Source organism: Mixophyes fleayi, chromosome 4 (assembly GCF_038048845.1).
Source record: "Mixophyes fleayi isolate aMixFle1 chromosome 4, aMixFle1.hap1, whole genome shotgun sequence".
In the NCBI taxonomy this organism is placed as follows: domain Eukaryota; kingdom Metazoa; phylum Chordata; class Amphibia; order Anura; family Limnodynastidae; genus Mixophyes; species Mixophyes fleayi.
Window position 1 is genome coordinate 117,388,563 of NC_134405.1, and position 18,398 is coordinate 117,406,960.

Here is an 18,398-nt window from a genome sequence, read left to right on the forward strand (position 1 = left end):
CACGCCTCTGAGCAAGGAATGAAACTAAAATGAACCCTTTCTACTCCTTTATTATTTATTATTATTATTGTAGATATGTAAGGCGCCACAGTGCTCCGCAGCACCGTACAGTATGGAAAACAGTACATACATAAAACAGGGACATACAAGGTAGACAAAATAAACGCAGACATGAAAGCAAACGTTAAGGACCCTGCTCATTAGAGAGCTTACATTCTAAATGGAAGAGGGCACAGCTGAAGGAAGAGGAGAAAATGTGGCTCAGAGTGGAGATTAGGACAGTTGTGAGGGTGCATTAGTGTGAATAGTGTTATCAGAGACAAGGTCACCTCTAAAACAAGAGGTAGGTTTTCAAAGAGCATCTAAAGATTTGAAGGTTGTGGGAAAGTCTGAGTGTGGAAGGGAATTCCATAAGTGGGGAGCAGGACAGGAGAAGTCTTGTAGGCGGGAGTGAGAGGTGGTTACCAGAGACAAGGCACCAGGCGCGGGCTGGCAATGTTCAAACCGGGGGGCAGACAGGCGGCCGCATCACATGACACGCGATGCAGCCGCGTCATTGATGACGCGGCCGCATCGCGTGTCACGTGATGCGGCCGTCTGTGCGCTGACGCGGCCGTATCACGTATATTGTGATGCGGCCGCCGATAATATTTGGAAAATATAGTATCTCCGGGGGTGGGCGGCCGGCCCGAAAAGCCGTCAGACTGACCGGCCCGGGGGGCCGATGCCCCCCTGCCCCCCGGTCCAGCCCGCCCCTGCAATACACAGGTCAGAAATAGATCTAAGAGAGCGGGAGGGAAAGTATTTTGATATGAGATTTGAAATGTGAGCAGGGGGAGTGTTGAGGGCTTTGTCGGTAAGGATGAGTAATTTGAATTTGAATCTGGAGGACAGAGAGCCAGTGTATGGATTTGCAAAGTGGTGCAGCAGATGTGGAGCTGTGAGAGAGGAAGATCAATCCACCCTAAATGCTGCTGAAGTGTGTATATATGGGTGTCAGGAATGCCAGATAGCAGGAGGTTGCAATTGTCGGGGAGATGATGAGAAAATGGATAAGAGCTTTGGTAGCATGTTGGGTAAAAAAAGGGCATATTCTGGCAATGTTTTTAAGGTGGAGTCAACAGGACTTGGAGAGTCTACATGTGAATAATAAAGCAGAGGGCAAAGTCAAGTGTGATACCAAGGCAGCGGGCTTGGTAAAGTGAGGAAATTGGGGTGTTATTGTCATTGAGGGAGATTTGAGGGCAGGTGGTGACTGTGGCAGGAGGGAAGATAACAAGCTCTGTTTTGGACATGTTGAGCTTTAGGTAGCATTGGAACATCCATGTGGAGATAGCAGAAAGACAGTTGGTTACACGAGATTGTACAGAAGAAGAAAGGTCAGGAGAAGAAGTATAGATTTGGGTGTCATCAGCGTAGAGCTGGTATTGGAGACTGGGTGAGCGAAATAGTACCCCAAGAGAAGAGGTGTACAATGAAAAAAGTAAAGGGCCAAGAACAGAGCCTTGTGGGACCCCAACAGACAGTGGGAGTGGAGGGGATGAAGTGCCATAGGTAGGAAGTGAACCAGGAAAGAACTGTGTCACAAAGGCCAATGGAGTGCAGGCTGTGTAGGAGAAGGTGGTGATCAACAGTGTCAAAAGCAGCAGAGAGGTCCAGGAGAAGGAGTATGGAGAAATTTCTTAGACTTTGCAGTAAGTAGATCACTTGTGAGAGTAGTTTCAGTGGCATGTTGGTAGCAGAAACCTGATTGCAGAGAGTCAAGAATGAAATGAGAGGAGAGAAAGTGAGACAGGTGTTTGTACACTGATTACTCGAGTAGTTTGGAGGCAAAGGGGAGGAGAGAAAATTGGGCAATAGTTTGAAAAAGAGGCTGGATGGTTTGTTTATAATTGGTGAGATGAGCGCAGGTTTAAAGGAGGTTGGAAATGTGCCAGTGGAGTTGAAGAGGTGAGTTAGAGGTGGGCATGCAGTGAAAGAGAGGGAGCGGAGAAGTTGGAAGGGAATAGGGTCAAGGGGACAGGTTGTAGGGTGAGATGATGAGATGAACCAACTTTATCTTATTTAAATGCTATTGCTCCAGCATATCAAATCTCATTTGTGCATTGCTGTTCAAAAGACCAGTGCACCTACTTGTATTTATCAAAAAAACACTTCACTCTGACCAACTCCTCTTGTACAAACTTCTACTACTCCTCTGCTCCACAAACCCAATGCACTTTGGTGGAAATATAGGCACATTTGTGCAAATCATTGCACACATCAGACAAAAGCCGATTTTGTGCTGCACCTTGTTGATTTTTCACCATGTATATAAACTATTATGACTCTGAATTACACAAACTGTGGATTGTTACTGCGGTTAGAGGAGGACAACTTACACAAGCTGATAATAGCCATCTTCGACTACTCGTTAATGTTCTGATCGATTTCAATTGGATTGTTATTGGGCTTATTTGTGGGACCACATAGGTAGTTTGATTTACAGGTACAGAGGAAACCATTTATAAGTAAAGGGGAAATAATAATGTTAAAGGTTGATGGGGAAGGTGGGAATGGTTAGTCCTAGAGCTAGTTTGTCTACACATTGTGATTATAGAGGAGTAATGTGGTAATAAGTTTCTTTGTGCGTGAACACCAAAATCTATTCAGAAAACACATAGAACAACTGGTGGGTAAAAAGAAAATTATGTTTATTAAATAGCCTAATATATGGAGCAGAAAGCAAATCTGCTTTGATTGGGCTGGCTTATGTTAACTGGCATTCAGGAAATTTGCAATACCTAAGGAATTTCCATCGTATAAGCAACAGCAAAGGCTAGAAAGCATTAAAAACATGGCCCTAAGTGCATATTTTGTAAGTACCTGATATAATAGCCCTAAAATTGCCATAGATACATTTGAGTACTATGGTATACATCCATACATGTTTTTAAAATATACACACAACACACAATAAATATATATATATATATATATATATATATATATATATATATATATATATATATATATATATATATATATATATATATATGTGTGTGTGTACAGTATATGTAAATTGCTTTATAAATTTACAGCCTACAAGAATGAGATGCTCCTTATGACAGGTAACATCATTCTATACAAAGACATTAACATGGACCAGCCATATTCCAATATATGAGTATACAACTGTGCAGCGCATACATCTTTTTCAATATGCAGTGCCTTGTGGAGTTGGTCAGATATTCATAATTAGCACATACATTCTTACTGTATCCCACTTCAATAAGTATTACATTTCCTCCACTGGTCAGTGAGGTGATAGCAGCATATGAAACCGTTTCCTTCATCCACATGCACATGGAGAGAGGAACTGTGCATAGAACTCAACTTCTTATAACTTAACATCAGTAAACAAAAAAAAGGCACTTGCTATCACAAACCCTTCACTCTGTTTAACCCTCATGCTACTGGAAAGGCTTGCAACACACTGCTCAGCAATGCATCATGGTCCAACAGGCAGCAAATAGTCCAAAAATAGGATTAAACGTAATAAATAGCTTCCAGTTCAGTGCTTTGGTGTCCCTATTTCTGCAGCGTGCAGCAGTCACTGAGGTGTAATTTGGTTTGGGCTTCTCAAGTAAATGCATGGCCCTTTTCCCCATGTGACAAGTTACTGGAAGGCGGTAAATAGAGAAGGATAGAAAAAGTCTAGTCTCAGTTGAACTATCAATCCTAGATCTTGGTGACATAATTGTTAGGGAAGAGTCCTTGTTTGCCTCGTAGTCGGCCAGTCCACCATCCTGAGCCATCTGCAAAAGATAAGAAAGTTGTGCATTAGGTTTCTGATAAAACACATGTAAATCCATATACAAATATAAGATCTTTTATCCAGAATTCTTGGGATTTGGAGTAGAGTTTTTACAGACCTTTAGAGCATTATAGCTACAATCTTCTTTAGGTATGGTGTTCCAGTGACTGTAGGAGGAGACACATGATCTTTCTCCTTCCTCTACAGGAAAGACGGATTCCTGATCCTGACAAACAATGCTCTTTTTTGGGCAGGGTGGCATTAACTTGTGGTTGTTAATTAGTGCCCATTACTTGTTAATTAGTGTTTGTTATTTAATTAGTAGTGACGGCTATGTGGGGGCAGGAGGGGCCTCTCAGGAATTGAGGAATGTGAAGAATTCTGAAGGGAGCTTTGTAGTACCATGTGGGATCTGAAGGCATGTGCAGCATTTTGTTTGCAAGTGTAAGTCTGAGGGTATGTGTGGATGTGAAGGTAATTTTGGGGGTTTATTTGTTTACAAAAAAATGTTTTGACTTGGGCAAACCTCTCTCCTCTGCACATCTGACCACTCCATCACTGATATAGGTGTAGTAGTGCAAAATAAAAGAAATTTGCTATACACATCAAGTGCACGTTACAAATGCAGCCCAGACACATATGAGAAAACCACTGGCTCACAAACACTCAGGGACACATTTTACACCTTCTTAGGCCCTTTAAATAACAATTTCCTACCAGGCAACAACTGTGTCACGTGTATTTCTTAGAGTACAGTAACTGGAATGACCACTTCCTTGTGAGATTTAAAAAGTTTCCATACATGCAGTGGTGGGATTCATCTGGTTCTCACCGGTTCGCCAGAACAGATACCTAATTTTAGGCTCCGTTCGGCGAACCGGTGACTACAGACTGTCCACGCTCTTCGTTGGTGGGGGGAGCAGGTCCTTTAAAAAAATACTCACCTGTCCTCTGCATCGGTACGCTTCCTCCCTGCTCCGTGTGCACTGAATGTAGGGCGTGACATCATCACACCCGACGTTCAGTAAGGAGCGGCACCGAGAGTAGTCGGCAAGAACGAAGAAGAGAAAAAAAAAGAGAAGAAAGTAGCCAATAGAAAAGGTAAGAGAAGGAACAGAAGAAAGGTTGTTACTTTATTTGAATCCCCCCTCTGCATACATGTACTCTTGTCTCTGTCACTTTGTTTTTTTGTGTATGTCTTTTTGATACCTGATGCATTTTACGGTCATTTGAACTCCGATTGTTTCTGTATACTTTCTTCTTTTAATATTAAATAAAAAACTTTTTGAGTTAAAAAAAAAATAAAAATCCATTTCCATACAACAGTGATTAATGTGTGGAAATGTATCAGTCAAGTTTGACAAGATGTTTCCAATTTCTTTTTTTAAAGAGAGGATATTTATATAATAACTATCATATGCTCATGAAAAGTAGCATAATTTGGGTTTAATGTATGAAACATGTTCAAAGCCATGGTATAAATAAAGCATTTAGCTAGTGCTAGACAAGTACATATTTTACTTTACAAAATGTTGTAATGATGTAAATCAGCAACATTGATTGTACTGAATTATACTTCCATTCTCTTATGTAGATTGGAAGGCTCAATATCCACATACAGTATTTGAAAGGGTCATATTGACATCTTTTTATTTAACAGGTTGGAAAAAAACCAATTATAATGATCAATATCCCAAATCTAGTGGAAAAGCCATTGTCGTATTTACAGCTTGTGCTTACTTGCGCTATACTGAATTAATAAATCCTAAATTAATAATTTATTCCAGCATGTTCCATACATAATGCCATTGTCTACATGGCTTTTTCACAGACATAGGGCCTTATGAACCTTAGCAGACATGCATGAAAAGACAGATTTATATGTACATGCTCTGACGATGCATTCAGCTCTGCATACACTAGCATACACGCTAGGTATACATCAGGGACAACAAATGCTAAGCGTCATGACAGCATATAGAAAGCGTAGAGATGTGGTTTGACAGGGTAATGCGACTTTAGCATTTACTACTAACACTATTTATACTCAATGTCCTGTTGATGTAGTTAATAACATTTAGTAGCCCACCATAACAAATGCTGGTAGATAAACCTCTTTATTCTTATTTATTAATGTTTATTTATGTAGCGCCAACACTGTGCAGAGACTATTTTACCATTCACATCAGTCCCTGCCCCATTGCAGTTTACAATGTAAATTCCCTACAAAAGACTCCGCATCTCCACACACACACACAAACACAGGTTTATTTTAGTCAGAAGCCAATTAACCTGTCAGTATGTTTTTGGTCTGTGGAAGTAAACAGGAGCACTCAGAGGAAACAGATGCAAATACAGAGAGAACATACAGACTCCACACATATATAACCCTGGTCGGAATCAAACTTGTGACCCCTGCACTGTGAAGCAGCCATGCTAACCATTGTGCTGGCCAAGTCACTATAGCACTGTTCTCCCTGACACACTGAATAAATACTTTCAATATATTAACATATCCTGAGTCATTAAGTAAAGCAAGGCAAAAAAAAGGAGTAAATTTGATCCTGGAAAAACCATGTTACAATACAACGGTTGCAAATAAGTTTATTATCTTGCATTTAAGGAAAACACTGGCTGTTTTTTCATGTAGCACACAAATACTTGATAGCTTTATTTTTACACTGAAATTTTAAGCTGAACTAGGCCATGCCTTACCCCAACTATAAATCTGTCCCCACATTTACCTTCCTCTCCAATGCAACATGGTGTTTGCCAAGGTGCAAAGTTACTCCTTTTTTTTTTGCTTTGCTCTCCTTAATGACTCAGGCCCGTAGCGTTTAATTAAGCAGAATTAAATGATGAGAGCCCGTAGTACAGGAAGAGAGAACTTCTGAACACAGCAATTTATACAGTGGGCTCACAATGGTTTTGTAGAAGATGGCGTGTGATTGTATGCAGTTTGTGCTGAGATAATTATTACCTTCTTTGATAATGTCTATGATGTCATTAGCATTAAAACTAAGCTCATCTGTGTCCTGTGCATCATATGCATACAAGGCCTTGCACTGCGGCACATGGGGTTTGGGTTTTGGCTGAGGTTTAGGCCTTCCTCCACCTGGAGGAGGTCGGTTTGTTGTCTGTCGACGTGCACTGTAAAATAAAAAAGACAACAATGACATCTTCAATGATAAAACATACATTCATTGTGAGAGCAACTAACTAATGCCAGATAAATATGCTTCACACACTTGCTTATATTCATGCTGGATATTTTTATACTTGATAAATGGCTGACCAGTAGATGGCGCTGTTTTACAGGCATCAGACAAGGACATTTAGAAAATTACAATTTCTCCCTATGCACAGGCCCGAGCAACACTCTGCATATAAATATTTAATTTATTTTTATTTTGTATATGAATAATTTATTATTTACATACTAACATTTACCATTAATTCAGTTAGTGTGCAATATGATCTGTATGAAATACATACATACATGGGAATTATTCAGCACTAACATTTCTAATATATTTCACATTAAAGTTGAATCAGAATGGGAAGGCCAATCAAAAGCTGCAATTACAGAGATTGTAACTTGTGATTAGTCCTCCTGCACCCCCAATTCCTCTGAACAAAATAATGTTCTGCCACTTAGGTGATAATGCAGCTTTAAGAGAGCCAAATAAATATTTAATTTCTACTATATATCAGTTGAGAGCTCTGCAGGTCAGTTTTATGCAGTAGGAAATAGAAAGGAAATAAAATCTTAACCTGCTTCTGGCCATGCTTGCTGTCTTAATTTAATATACACCAAATCTGCCTGAATATATATATATATATATATATATTTATTTATTTATTTTATTTTGTGAGCAAACACCCAAACCACCATATAACAAAACGCAGGTACAGTCCAGGATTAGATAGATACCTATGAACTGAAGTTTAATACCAGACTTCCCCTGTCTACTTATGACCAGAAGTAGGTCTCTATGGAGGTTTCCCTTTTGTATTTAAAATACAGGAAATGCAGAGCAATAACTGTAAAAGAACAATTTTACCTTTTACCCATGATATACGAAATATGTAAATCACTAAACTGAAAACTTTTAGGTTGCACTGGGCAGTTTTCTTCTATGCCTACCGCCAGCACCCTCTTCTAAGTACTTCTAGGTCTAAGGATATTAGAGAGCAGCAAGGAGGGCCTATATGCTGGGGGTACAGTCGGCATTCAGCTCTAGGACATTCTGTCGATAGGCCTACTTTAAATTGTGCGTCTTGGCAAAAAGGTAGCAAGTTGCCAACTGTGCATATAAATCCCGAAAATCAACTCTAGGGACACCACTGTAACATGTAGCAAATGCTCAGAAGAATATGCTTGATCAGAAGTAGACAAGCAATTGTCCTTAGAATGAACCTCCTAATGCAGTAGAAAGGTGAAGTTCCACAGGCAGAATGTGAAGAGTTATTATAAGCAAATTCAACTCTTGGTAGATGCTTTGCTCAATCATCCTGTAAAAGAAGATCTAGCACCTAAATATTGCTTTATGGTCTGATTAAATCTCTCTGTCTACCTATTCGTCTGTGAATGATATGCAGATGAGAAATAGAGATCTATTCTGAGCAGTTATAGAAGACTTTCCAAAAGGGAGCTGTGAATTGTACACCATTGTCAGGGATGCCATGGAGCCTCAGGAAATGCTGGACAAATAAGGGGGCTAACTTCTCAGCAGTGTAATAATATACAAAGTCACAAAGGTCTTATTGCCAGGGGTGCCAGCAAGCTGTCATCTTCCCAATACCAGGGTGTCCAGATAGTGTATGATCATGGAACTCTGTTTTCGACAACAAGTCCTGTCAATCAGGGACAAGCAAGAGGTTCTCATGAGTCTCAAGTGAAATCATGACTTGGTTCTACCTCAAAGACTCAGACAGGTCAGGAGTCAGTGTAAGCAGCGCTACTATGGATGAAAGAATAGGATTGTTATCAGGAACGGTCTCATGGGAAGGCATGTTCTTAGAGTGTGCCAGCTTTGATATTTTTGGACCCTGGCCGGTATGTAATCACAAAATTAAATCTAATAAATATGATGGCTCATCAAGCTTGTCTAGGAGTCTTAGCAGAAGTTATGTATTCCAGGTTTTTATGATCAATGAGAATGGTCACTCTGATTTACACTCTCCAACCAGTACTGCCATTCTTCCAGAATCCATTTTACTGCTAAAAGCTCTCTCCTTGTGATTATGCTCAGCAGATGACATTGGTTTTTTGTTTTTAGAGAAGAATGAATACAGATGGCTTTTCTTAGATAATTGCCCCAGCTCTCACATTCGAGTCATCTACCTCAACAAAGAAGGGCAAAAAACTGGTGCAGAAGGAAAAGCTTTCTTTATAGATTCCAACAGTATACTTCAGCGGGATGATTGGTTTGTCTTAGAGCACGTGATAAAGATTTTGCAGAGCATCTCCTCTCTCGGTCAACATACAGGATCAAAAATGCAGAAACTAACGCCTTCACTGTCTGTAATGCATGATCATGAGGTTTTAATGAAAACACCCAGGATTCTGGTTCACCTTGTTGGAGTGAGAAAATGAGGCCCACTCATTGTGATTTAGTACCAGAGGACACTGGTCACAAATGGAAATACAATGTACAATAGTTTTCATCTGCTTTGTATTCTGCTTGTTACTCAGATCTGCTATGCATTTCAGGTGTGTCATCCTCCCAGTGCTGATTGGAGGGCCGTACTTTATAAGCTCTCATCTGTCATGTACTTATTGCCAGTGACAGCGTTACATAAGCCTTTATCTGTGTCCTGGGTGATTATGACCTTGCATCAAACAGTTCAGGCTCTGCATTCAGCAGCTCCTGGTTCCGGATACCTGGTTTGCAGCTACATGCTGTTCATATAGCTCTACAAAGTAACCTCAGTCACACATAGTCACATAGCTGCCACATGTCCCAGATAGTCCAGGAGAGACCTGGCATATGGCTAAATGTTGGTCTCTTGATACAAAGGTATCCAATGCAGAGAGCACAATAAACCTGTGTTGTATCCAGGGTCAGTAACAATAAACAACGTTGAAAGTATAGAAGGAAAGAAGATAGATAAGCTATGTATTTAGTAAGAGGACATACATACAATAATGTAAAGTCATACAAATGGTGGAAATGCTGTTCATTTGAAAAAAACATGGCAAAATACAATTTTGTGTTATTTTGAACTTTATCTGAATTTAATTTCCTGTCCACAAGTATGGGCCACCTTGCCCTACAACCAAAAGCATGTTTCACATGATTATATTAACTTTGGCTGCTGTATAGATAGCTAAATATAGTTTTACAACAAATTTTACTGCTACATTGTACTATATATATTGTTCTGAAACCAAACCAAAGTTTAGCAACGTGTCATATTGTGGATAACTTTGATACTTTCCATAAACATATATCTATTTTTTCTTGAAAGTTATCAAGCCGTTTTTACAGAGTATGTATAAATTCATTGCCCAAGCTGTTTTTTTTTGTGTGTAATATTTGTTTCATGGCACATTTTATAGCGAGTTGTGGTTTTTACACTGCTGCCTTACTGTAGTTAAATCAACATTGTCTCAATATTAAAACATTAAGTTGGTTTGCAGCAGCTGCTGAGTACAAAGAGTCTTTGACTTGCAGTGGGCACTTTTTCTGTGGTCTCTTGTTTTGCTTCACAGTGCAACCATGTCTCCATTTACTGCACTGCAAAAAACTCTGATCACATAATCTTACTCTAAACTGCAATGTCATTAAGGGCTTTTCTGCTGTCTTCAGTACTAAGAAAGATAAAAAGCACGTCCCCTAAATGAGTCTGGTGCCAAATAAATATTTTTATTCACTTTAACTCTATAGGCTTACTGTCATTTCTCAGATGTTGCATGACTAATGTGCCCCCAATTTGCTCTGTATTTTGACATATCTAGGCAAGGTTTTGCTGCAAGGCCATGTGGGGCCATCTTAGGGTAGCAGAGGTGTTATTTACTTACTTTGCACATTGTTGTCTTGATACATTTAACACAGTATGTAAATTACACACTTTTTAAAATACTGTGTTTGGAATTTGTGTAATTTACATACTAACTTTTAGCCAAGAGTCAGTTAAAGAAACTATTTCCAAGCACAGTATTTAATTTATACAGATGGGATGCAGTGGGGCTTGGGACGACGGAGCGCTGTCATGGTTGGGGAAAGGGAAACGTTGATATGTTATAGAAAATGCCTTAAAAAATATGCAGATGTACATAATGTGATTATTAGATTCTAGGGGGGGAAAATTCAGTTCCCCCTGAAGTACCGCCACGCTAAAACTATTAACGTTATTACGGTAGTTTTAACCCGGCTTTCTTCTCACAGCTCAGGGAGCTGCGAGCAAAGAGCAGGCGTTAGAACTACCGTAATAAATGGTAATTATGCGCACTATTACCGTAATAACAGTAATAATGCGCAGGTCACGTTACTTTTAACAGTAACACGGCCAATTGAATCCCCCCCTAGTTATCTCTGCAACTTTCTGGTTACTTTTATAAAAAAGGTCTCTATCTCTAAAAGACAGAGTAAATAATTTTTAGAGGATTTGATTGACACGTAAATCCTACATAAAAGGTGTCCTTCCACTGGATTAATAACCAATAAAATATACCATTGATTCTGGATGTCTGTACGAAACTTTACTGATTCTTAAACTCAACTACCAAGTTATCAACAAGGAATACTTTGCCTAATCAGCCTTCTCATAAATCCCCCTCTGCTAGTCAACATTATTTTCACCTTTTATGGTAAAAACCGCCCACACTGTCATGCTCATATAGTAAGCTTATGAATATGGAGGTATAACATTGGTAAAGGGTCATTCACACATGTTGAACATGCTGTGCAGAGCACAATCCTTGCTATTGTATATGATTCCTGATTCAAAATGATTAGCAGTGAAAGAATTTCAAATAACTTTTTTGAAAACTTCCGTTCAGCCCTTCAATCTAAACAGTGTGGGCCTCAGAAGCCACCCATTGGCTTTGCTCTAAATCTCAATGATAGTATCAATGAAATGTACTTAGAGTAGCAAAATGTTTCTTAAAATTAATAACAATCGAATTAAGAATGAAAGTAAAGCACACAAAATCCCAACCTATTTTTGCAAGATGTTGGGTATCATTACAGAGCCTGAAAACATGACTGGCTGCAATATCATTTTTATGTGCAAATGTGACCATATCTGCTGTGCATACATTGGGCTATGCTCTCATTCCACATTTGTATCTCCATCAGCACCTGCTCAGGTGCTTTGCATGACTAAACATGCATCTACAAATGTCACCTCAATGGTAGTACTTCCTCATAACACAATTGGAGCAGCACAATATTAGCATCTTTTACTCCCCTCCCCCCTAAAATACTGCTTCTTCAAGCACCATTTATGCCTTAAATAACTTATGATATTAATCCTGACCACATGACATCTGTAAATTGTCAGTATCTTCGCATGTATTACTGTATTCTTTATGAGCTTAAGTAATCTACCTCTATTTCATATGACAACTTTAAAGTAAAATATTTTACTTACATTTTTTTTATGCGTGCATATTAATGCCCTTTCAATATAAAATGCAAAAGGTGTCATATGGAAAATAAAAGCCAAGTACTGATTTGTGGTACAGAAACCTGAACGCTTTTGCTTGAATAAAAAAAACAAAACTCTGCGGACACCTAAATAAAATTCATGCTCTGTACCCCTTGAAGTTCATTATAGTATCTCACAGTAGTAGGCACATTACTGTGACTACCTGCATTGTCCATAGAATACCACTATCTTGCAGGTCGGGTCAGCTTCACCCATCATAAGTAGTACAAATGTGCTTCACTTGCAATCAGTGACATCTTGCCACACAAACCCATATACATATCCGCACAAACAGATGCAATTGTGCAAAAGTAGGTGGATGACAGCAATAGAGGAAAACAATCAGCTTTACATTACTTCTCCACATTCTTTACAGTTCATACGTGACCCCCACTGAGTTGAGAAGAGAAGCAGAATAGAATCCTGCTCCAGAGATAACAAGGTACACGGTTTGCATTTCTACGAAGCCTGTCCTATAAAAACACGTTACATCCTGTAATAACAGCCTAAAAAGTGCAGTTTCAATTCCAATGAGAAGAAAGACTTCTCCTTGTTTTATAATTTACCAGTCACAAAGGAGTTTTGGCCACAGAGTGGCAGGCTCCTCCACAACATTAACACAGCCTTGCTGCAAGCATAAACCATGAAAGGAACCCTGCTGGGAACTAATTAGCATTTATTAAGTCACAATAAATCTATTATATGATCTATTTAAAGATCAAGCTAACTGTGTGGAACCTACCCATAGAAAGGAGGTCTGCTTTAATTAATCATTGTAAATCCTAACCAAAGAAATGACAGGACTTTACTTGGTTAATGAATTTCATTGTAGACTACTGGCCAAAAGTAACGATAGCTTAATGCAGTGCTGAACAAGTCTTACCCTGCAACACCTTGGTCTGGCACACGAAGAAAGTCTAAGCTTTGTGGCTGCTGAGGATTCCTGGCTGCAGCTCCACTAGCTTGCCTTGGTAACGTTGGGTGGTCCAAAGATGGATGGGACGTTCTGGAGTTATTTAATGGCTTTCCTGGTTTCTGTTGCCGGTGCCCATATTGATTACTTTGTATCACCCCATTCTGGTGAGATCCTGTATTAAAAAAAAAGTAAAGTGTAATGAGTAAAATAATAAAAGCAATGGAAATAAAATACATTTTACTCATAAAAAGAAAATGTGAACAAGAGATGCAATATACATAGAAGCTCATAGACACTGATGTACAAGGGAAAATTGCTGGTATACAGCTCTTACCGTTTGCCTGACATAAATACTTGTAAAATATATCACCTTATGTAGAAGAGCATGAGTGTATTTTTTTATTTTTGTTTCTTGTCTACATTTACTGTAGTTTTTTCCCCCTCTATATTCTATTTGCGTGTTTTTCCAAAGTGCAAGTATAAAACTCTGAGATTATTCCAATAAAAAAAAATTATAAGAAATGGGTCATTCTGTTAATATCATTATCCAGCAAAGTAAAGTAACATGTGGCTGGCCAGCTGTTGTAGAACTACAAGCCGCAGCATGGCTTGCCAAGCTCTGCGTGGCAGGACATGCTGATATTTGTAGACCCACATGGCTGGATAGCCATGGGCTACGAAGCTTGTTCTACAATAAGGAATACATTAGTTGCATATCAATCTATATAGCTTGCAATAAAAAAATAAAACAATTTACATTGATTTGACTGGTGGAATTAATATTCCAGAAACGAAGGAAGCAGACGCTATTATGAGAAGCCTTGAAGACAAGTGACACATGACCCCAAGAGAGAGCTTTGAAATATTTATGCACAAAGATAAGCACTGTCACTTCAACTACCCCTAAATGTAAAATACATTACTGCTAGTGTTGAATATTTTACAACTACTGCAAATAAAAAATGGATACATTGATTTGCTACAAAAGATTAAAGTTTCAGATAATGTATTTTCGTTTAATATCAGACTTTCTTGATTTGTCCTTGCTCCAAAGGTTGTGAAAGTTTGTTTTTCTCATTATTGATTTGTATATTTAATTTGCTTGGTGTGTACATTGTGTTCTGCACATTTTGTATTTCTATATCTATAAAAATATAATAACCACATATAGTATTAAAATTTGTTAAAAACTGGGCTCTTTGAAACTATAAGGTAGTGTGCAGAGTGCCCTTAGAAGCGCCCTTTATATAGTACCTCTAAAGCACTTCGATATCTGATATCAACATGTGCACAGGCTTCCACGTAACCACATATGTGCACTAGTAAGCTTGGCTCTACTTAAATAGTTTCATTCATTTCCTAACAGGAAGCAGCATTTCAAGGCATTGATTCTCACTGAATACAAGAAAAAGATTTTAAGCTCAGAACAATTATATGATCAGTTTTTCTTAACATTTTTGGCTGTGGACATAGATTAATTTTGAGAGTCAGATTTGGGACCAGGGGCTCAGATTTGAATAATGTTTTCTTTAACTGCTATATTTTTGATCAGAAATTCAGTATATTATTTTATTTAAATGCAACTGCTAGGGAACTAATATGGCTTCTAAAACGGATATTGATGATGCAATTAGTACTTGGTTATACACAATAATTTTGCCAAGAAGGGTTGTGGGAACCCACCTTAAATTACATGTGGCCTCATTTTTGTGCTGTGACCCACAGAACCACTAAGCAGTCAATTTAATTTGTGTTTACTATTACGCCAAAGCAGTGCAGGCTGTCACAGGGATTTAGGGGTGACATCCAGAATGCTTTGTAATAGAATATATTTCAGCTTTTTTATCTTCATTATTCATGCAAGATTTCTATGACTAAATTATGGTGTCACCAAAAACAATAAAATATAACATTGAAAGGGTTTGAAACCATTATATTAATTGAGTAATTTGTTTGCTTTGAATCATTTTGAACCTTCTGTATTAAAAGATTTAGAATAAATCACCTACTGAAGCACAGAGGGACTGACAAGATGACCTAATAAAATACAGTAAAACACTGTACGAGATGTACAACATTTTGATAAAATACAGTGGGGTGATCTGCTATGAATTCAGAATGTGTGTGTGTCGGGGGACAAGGGGGACAGCAGCGAACGAGGGGAGTCTGGTCTGCACATCCCTGTCATTCTAAGTCACTACTACTGCTCCGCAATATGCTGCATCATGAGCAGCACTGACAGAGAGTGATGCTGGGGACAGAACAGTTATTCCATCTCGCAGTATAACTATCCTCTCTCCCACATATCCCATGCTGTCAGTCAGGAACGCCCATGGTAAGATTAGGTATAAACAGATGCACACTTAAATGTTCAAGAAAAAGGCTACAGACTCACAAATCGTAAAGTCACAATGGATTTATTATTGTAACCAAATTATTGGCTGCAGTGGTGAAGTGGAAATTTAGAAGTGCCGGTATTTAAAATTATAATGGGAATGTAAGTGAATGGCATTTTATAGTGTTACAATGAAGGCAGTAGGATTACTGGATGTATGGCAAACCACCGTGTACACCCCTACTTCAATCACCGATTGGGTGAGTAAAAACGATCAGAACATCACATTTGATTTATAGAAGGTCGGAAGACAGTGGTTTAATTAAACAATTCGGAGGCCTTGGCATTTTTTTTTTAGCTGCCATGGCACAGTCAGGGAAAATCATTAAAGTACAGTAAAGAAAAACAAACAGTCTGTTGATTTTGACTTGGAAATGAATAAGTATTATACTGACGCAGTGCCAATTCTCTTGTTCTATATTATGGGATATCCAACAGTATGTACACATTTGATGTTTGTAATGTTATTTAAACTATGAACATTTTCTACATATCGTTCTCATAGTAGCCTTACCCTCAATGAGACCACAGCCACACTTTTTATTACGCACTACAGTCTTTACTGGCAAACTAGCGCTGCTGTAGAATGCTACTGTTATATCCCTGGCAATATCAAAGCTGAATTCTGAGCCTCTGTCATGAGCTACTGACATGAGGATTACAAGCTTGGAAAGTTCACGGTCCTTAATTATATATTTACACCATATTTATAGGAACAGGAAGTAGGTGGTTTGGGCTTTGGAGCACAGGATGTTGGAAGCAAATCAAGTACAATGAAGACATATGAGAACTAAGAGAGCACATCTGTAGAGAGATCTGAAGTCACTTTTCAGCCTGTAAAGCTTCCATCAGCATAACCAAGCATCACGTAATTCCTCAGCAGGGACACTCTTTTACATGTTCTTACCAAATACCTCTAAAAAAAGCTTGTGAGATAAATACTGTGCCTTATAACCAAAGCTATCTCCCATATAAGTATCTTATCATCTTCAGCATTCATTCACTGACAATCTAACAATCCGATAACATACTCTACCTGGTGGAGGTGGAGCAGCTCTACTTGGGTAGGACTTAGCTTGGCGTGTGTTACCTCTTCCATCAACAATGTTTCTTCTGGTTGGCCCTGGAACACATGGGGGTGGGGGATATCAATTCATGTACGTGCTTCATCAAACAAAAAATATAAAAATGCATAAGATGATTACACTGTCCTTGCACATATGATGAAGCGCTATTGTTTATGAAATAATAACTAAATGTATTCTCAAATATTCTCTATACTAGTTAGTCTTCAAAATAAAATAAGATTACATTGGGGAATGGTTGGAAATCTACCATTTCGGGCATACGATTCACTGTATGGAGCCATCATGCTGCATGCACACTTCATATGTTGACAGGTATATAAGCCATACATGTTGAGAGCTACATATATCTTCAGACACCTATGTACTCATTAGTGGGCAAAAATAAATTCTGGAGAAAAGGGAGCTCCATTGAAACAATATAGAAAACACAATGGGATCACAACCAATCATGTTTGCTTTAATTTAACTATAAAAAAAGGACTAATAGAATCTGATTGGTTGCTATGGGTTACAGTACCTTTTTGCCAAGTAACCTTTGCATAAGTTTCTATAACTGTACCCCTCTGTGTGTTAAACTTAAAATATGAACACTAGCATTAGTGTAGAGTTAAGCTAATTTATGTCATCGCTAATAACAAACTGAAAATACTTTTTTTGTTTCACTTCGCCATTAGCATTCATTTGTGTACAAGTAAGAGATCAAAACTTCCACAGTTAGATAATGTGATGTTGTAAATAAAAAAAGTTATTGTTTACAAAATATTCTTCTACAACCCTGCTATTTAAATGGGACCCAGAGTATAAAGTAGGTGGATATTTCCACACAGATTTTACTTCCATTAGTGTATCGATGAGGCAATTTTTAGGCTGCCAAATTCCTTACATGGCAAACAATTAGGTATGTTTTCTCCCATTTTCTGGAGCACAGAGATAAAATATGTTACTTACGAGCGTTCCTTGGCAGGCCTTGTCCGACGCTGACCTGTAGCACCTTATTGCTGTGTTTCAATATGGCTAAATCTCCAAACCCTTGAATAAATTGCACTTGACGGGAGCCGCTTCCCCCACTCCATGGCCCCCAGTTTTCTTTTTTTAACTTCATTTCAAGTCTGTAGTATTTACAAATATACACATTATTACAAATATGAATTGGCACAGTAGAGGGACATCACTATAAAATTCCTGTCCCTCCATCCCATGATAAACTGTGATAAAGGTGGATAGAGCTGAGCTTATTGGCATGACCACAATGTGACATTTATAACAAAAAAAAAAAAAAAAAAGGCTGATGTCTGTCATACAGTAAGTTCTAACCTGAGTAGAGCAAGTACAAGGTGCTATCTGTCATACGGTAAGTTCTGACCTGAGTAGAGCAAGTACAAGGTGCTATCTGTCATACGGTAAGTTCTGACCTGAGTAGAGCAAGTACAAGGTGCTATCTGTCATACGGTAAGTTCTGACCTGAGTAGAGCAAGTACAAGGTGCCATTCGGTGGAAATCTATAATAACTGTCAGTGCAGTTTTTTTTTTATAAAGGGAGGGCAT

The 18,398-nt window shown here is 38.5% G+C and overlaps 1 protein-coding gene across 1 annotated transcript in view; it reads right to left on the reverse strand.

Annotated features, from left to right (window-relative positions):
* Positions 1-3,005: 3,005 nt before the first annotated feature.
* MYO1E (myosin IE) overlaps positions 3,006-18,398 on the reverse strand; it is a 138,854-nt gene continuing 123,461 nt past the window's right edge. Inside the window, exons 24-28 of the mRNA XM_075208080.1 lie at positions 17,802-17,962; positions 16,802-16,888; positions 13,338-13,542; positions 6,777-6,946; positions 3,006-3,797 (exon numbers count right to left, since the gene is read on the reverse strand). Coding sequence (XP_075064181.1) covers positions 3,721-3,797; positions 6,777-6,946; positions 13,338-13,542; positions 16,802-16,888; positions 17,802-17,962 — 700 coding nt within the window. The 3' untranslated portion in view covers positions 3,006-3,720. The remainder of the gene's footprint in view (positions 3,798-6,776; positions 6,947-13,337; positions 13,543-16,801; positions 16,889-17,801; positions 17,963-18,398) is intronic.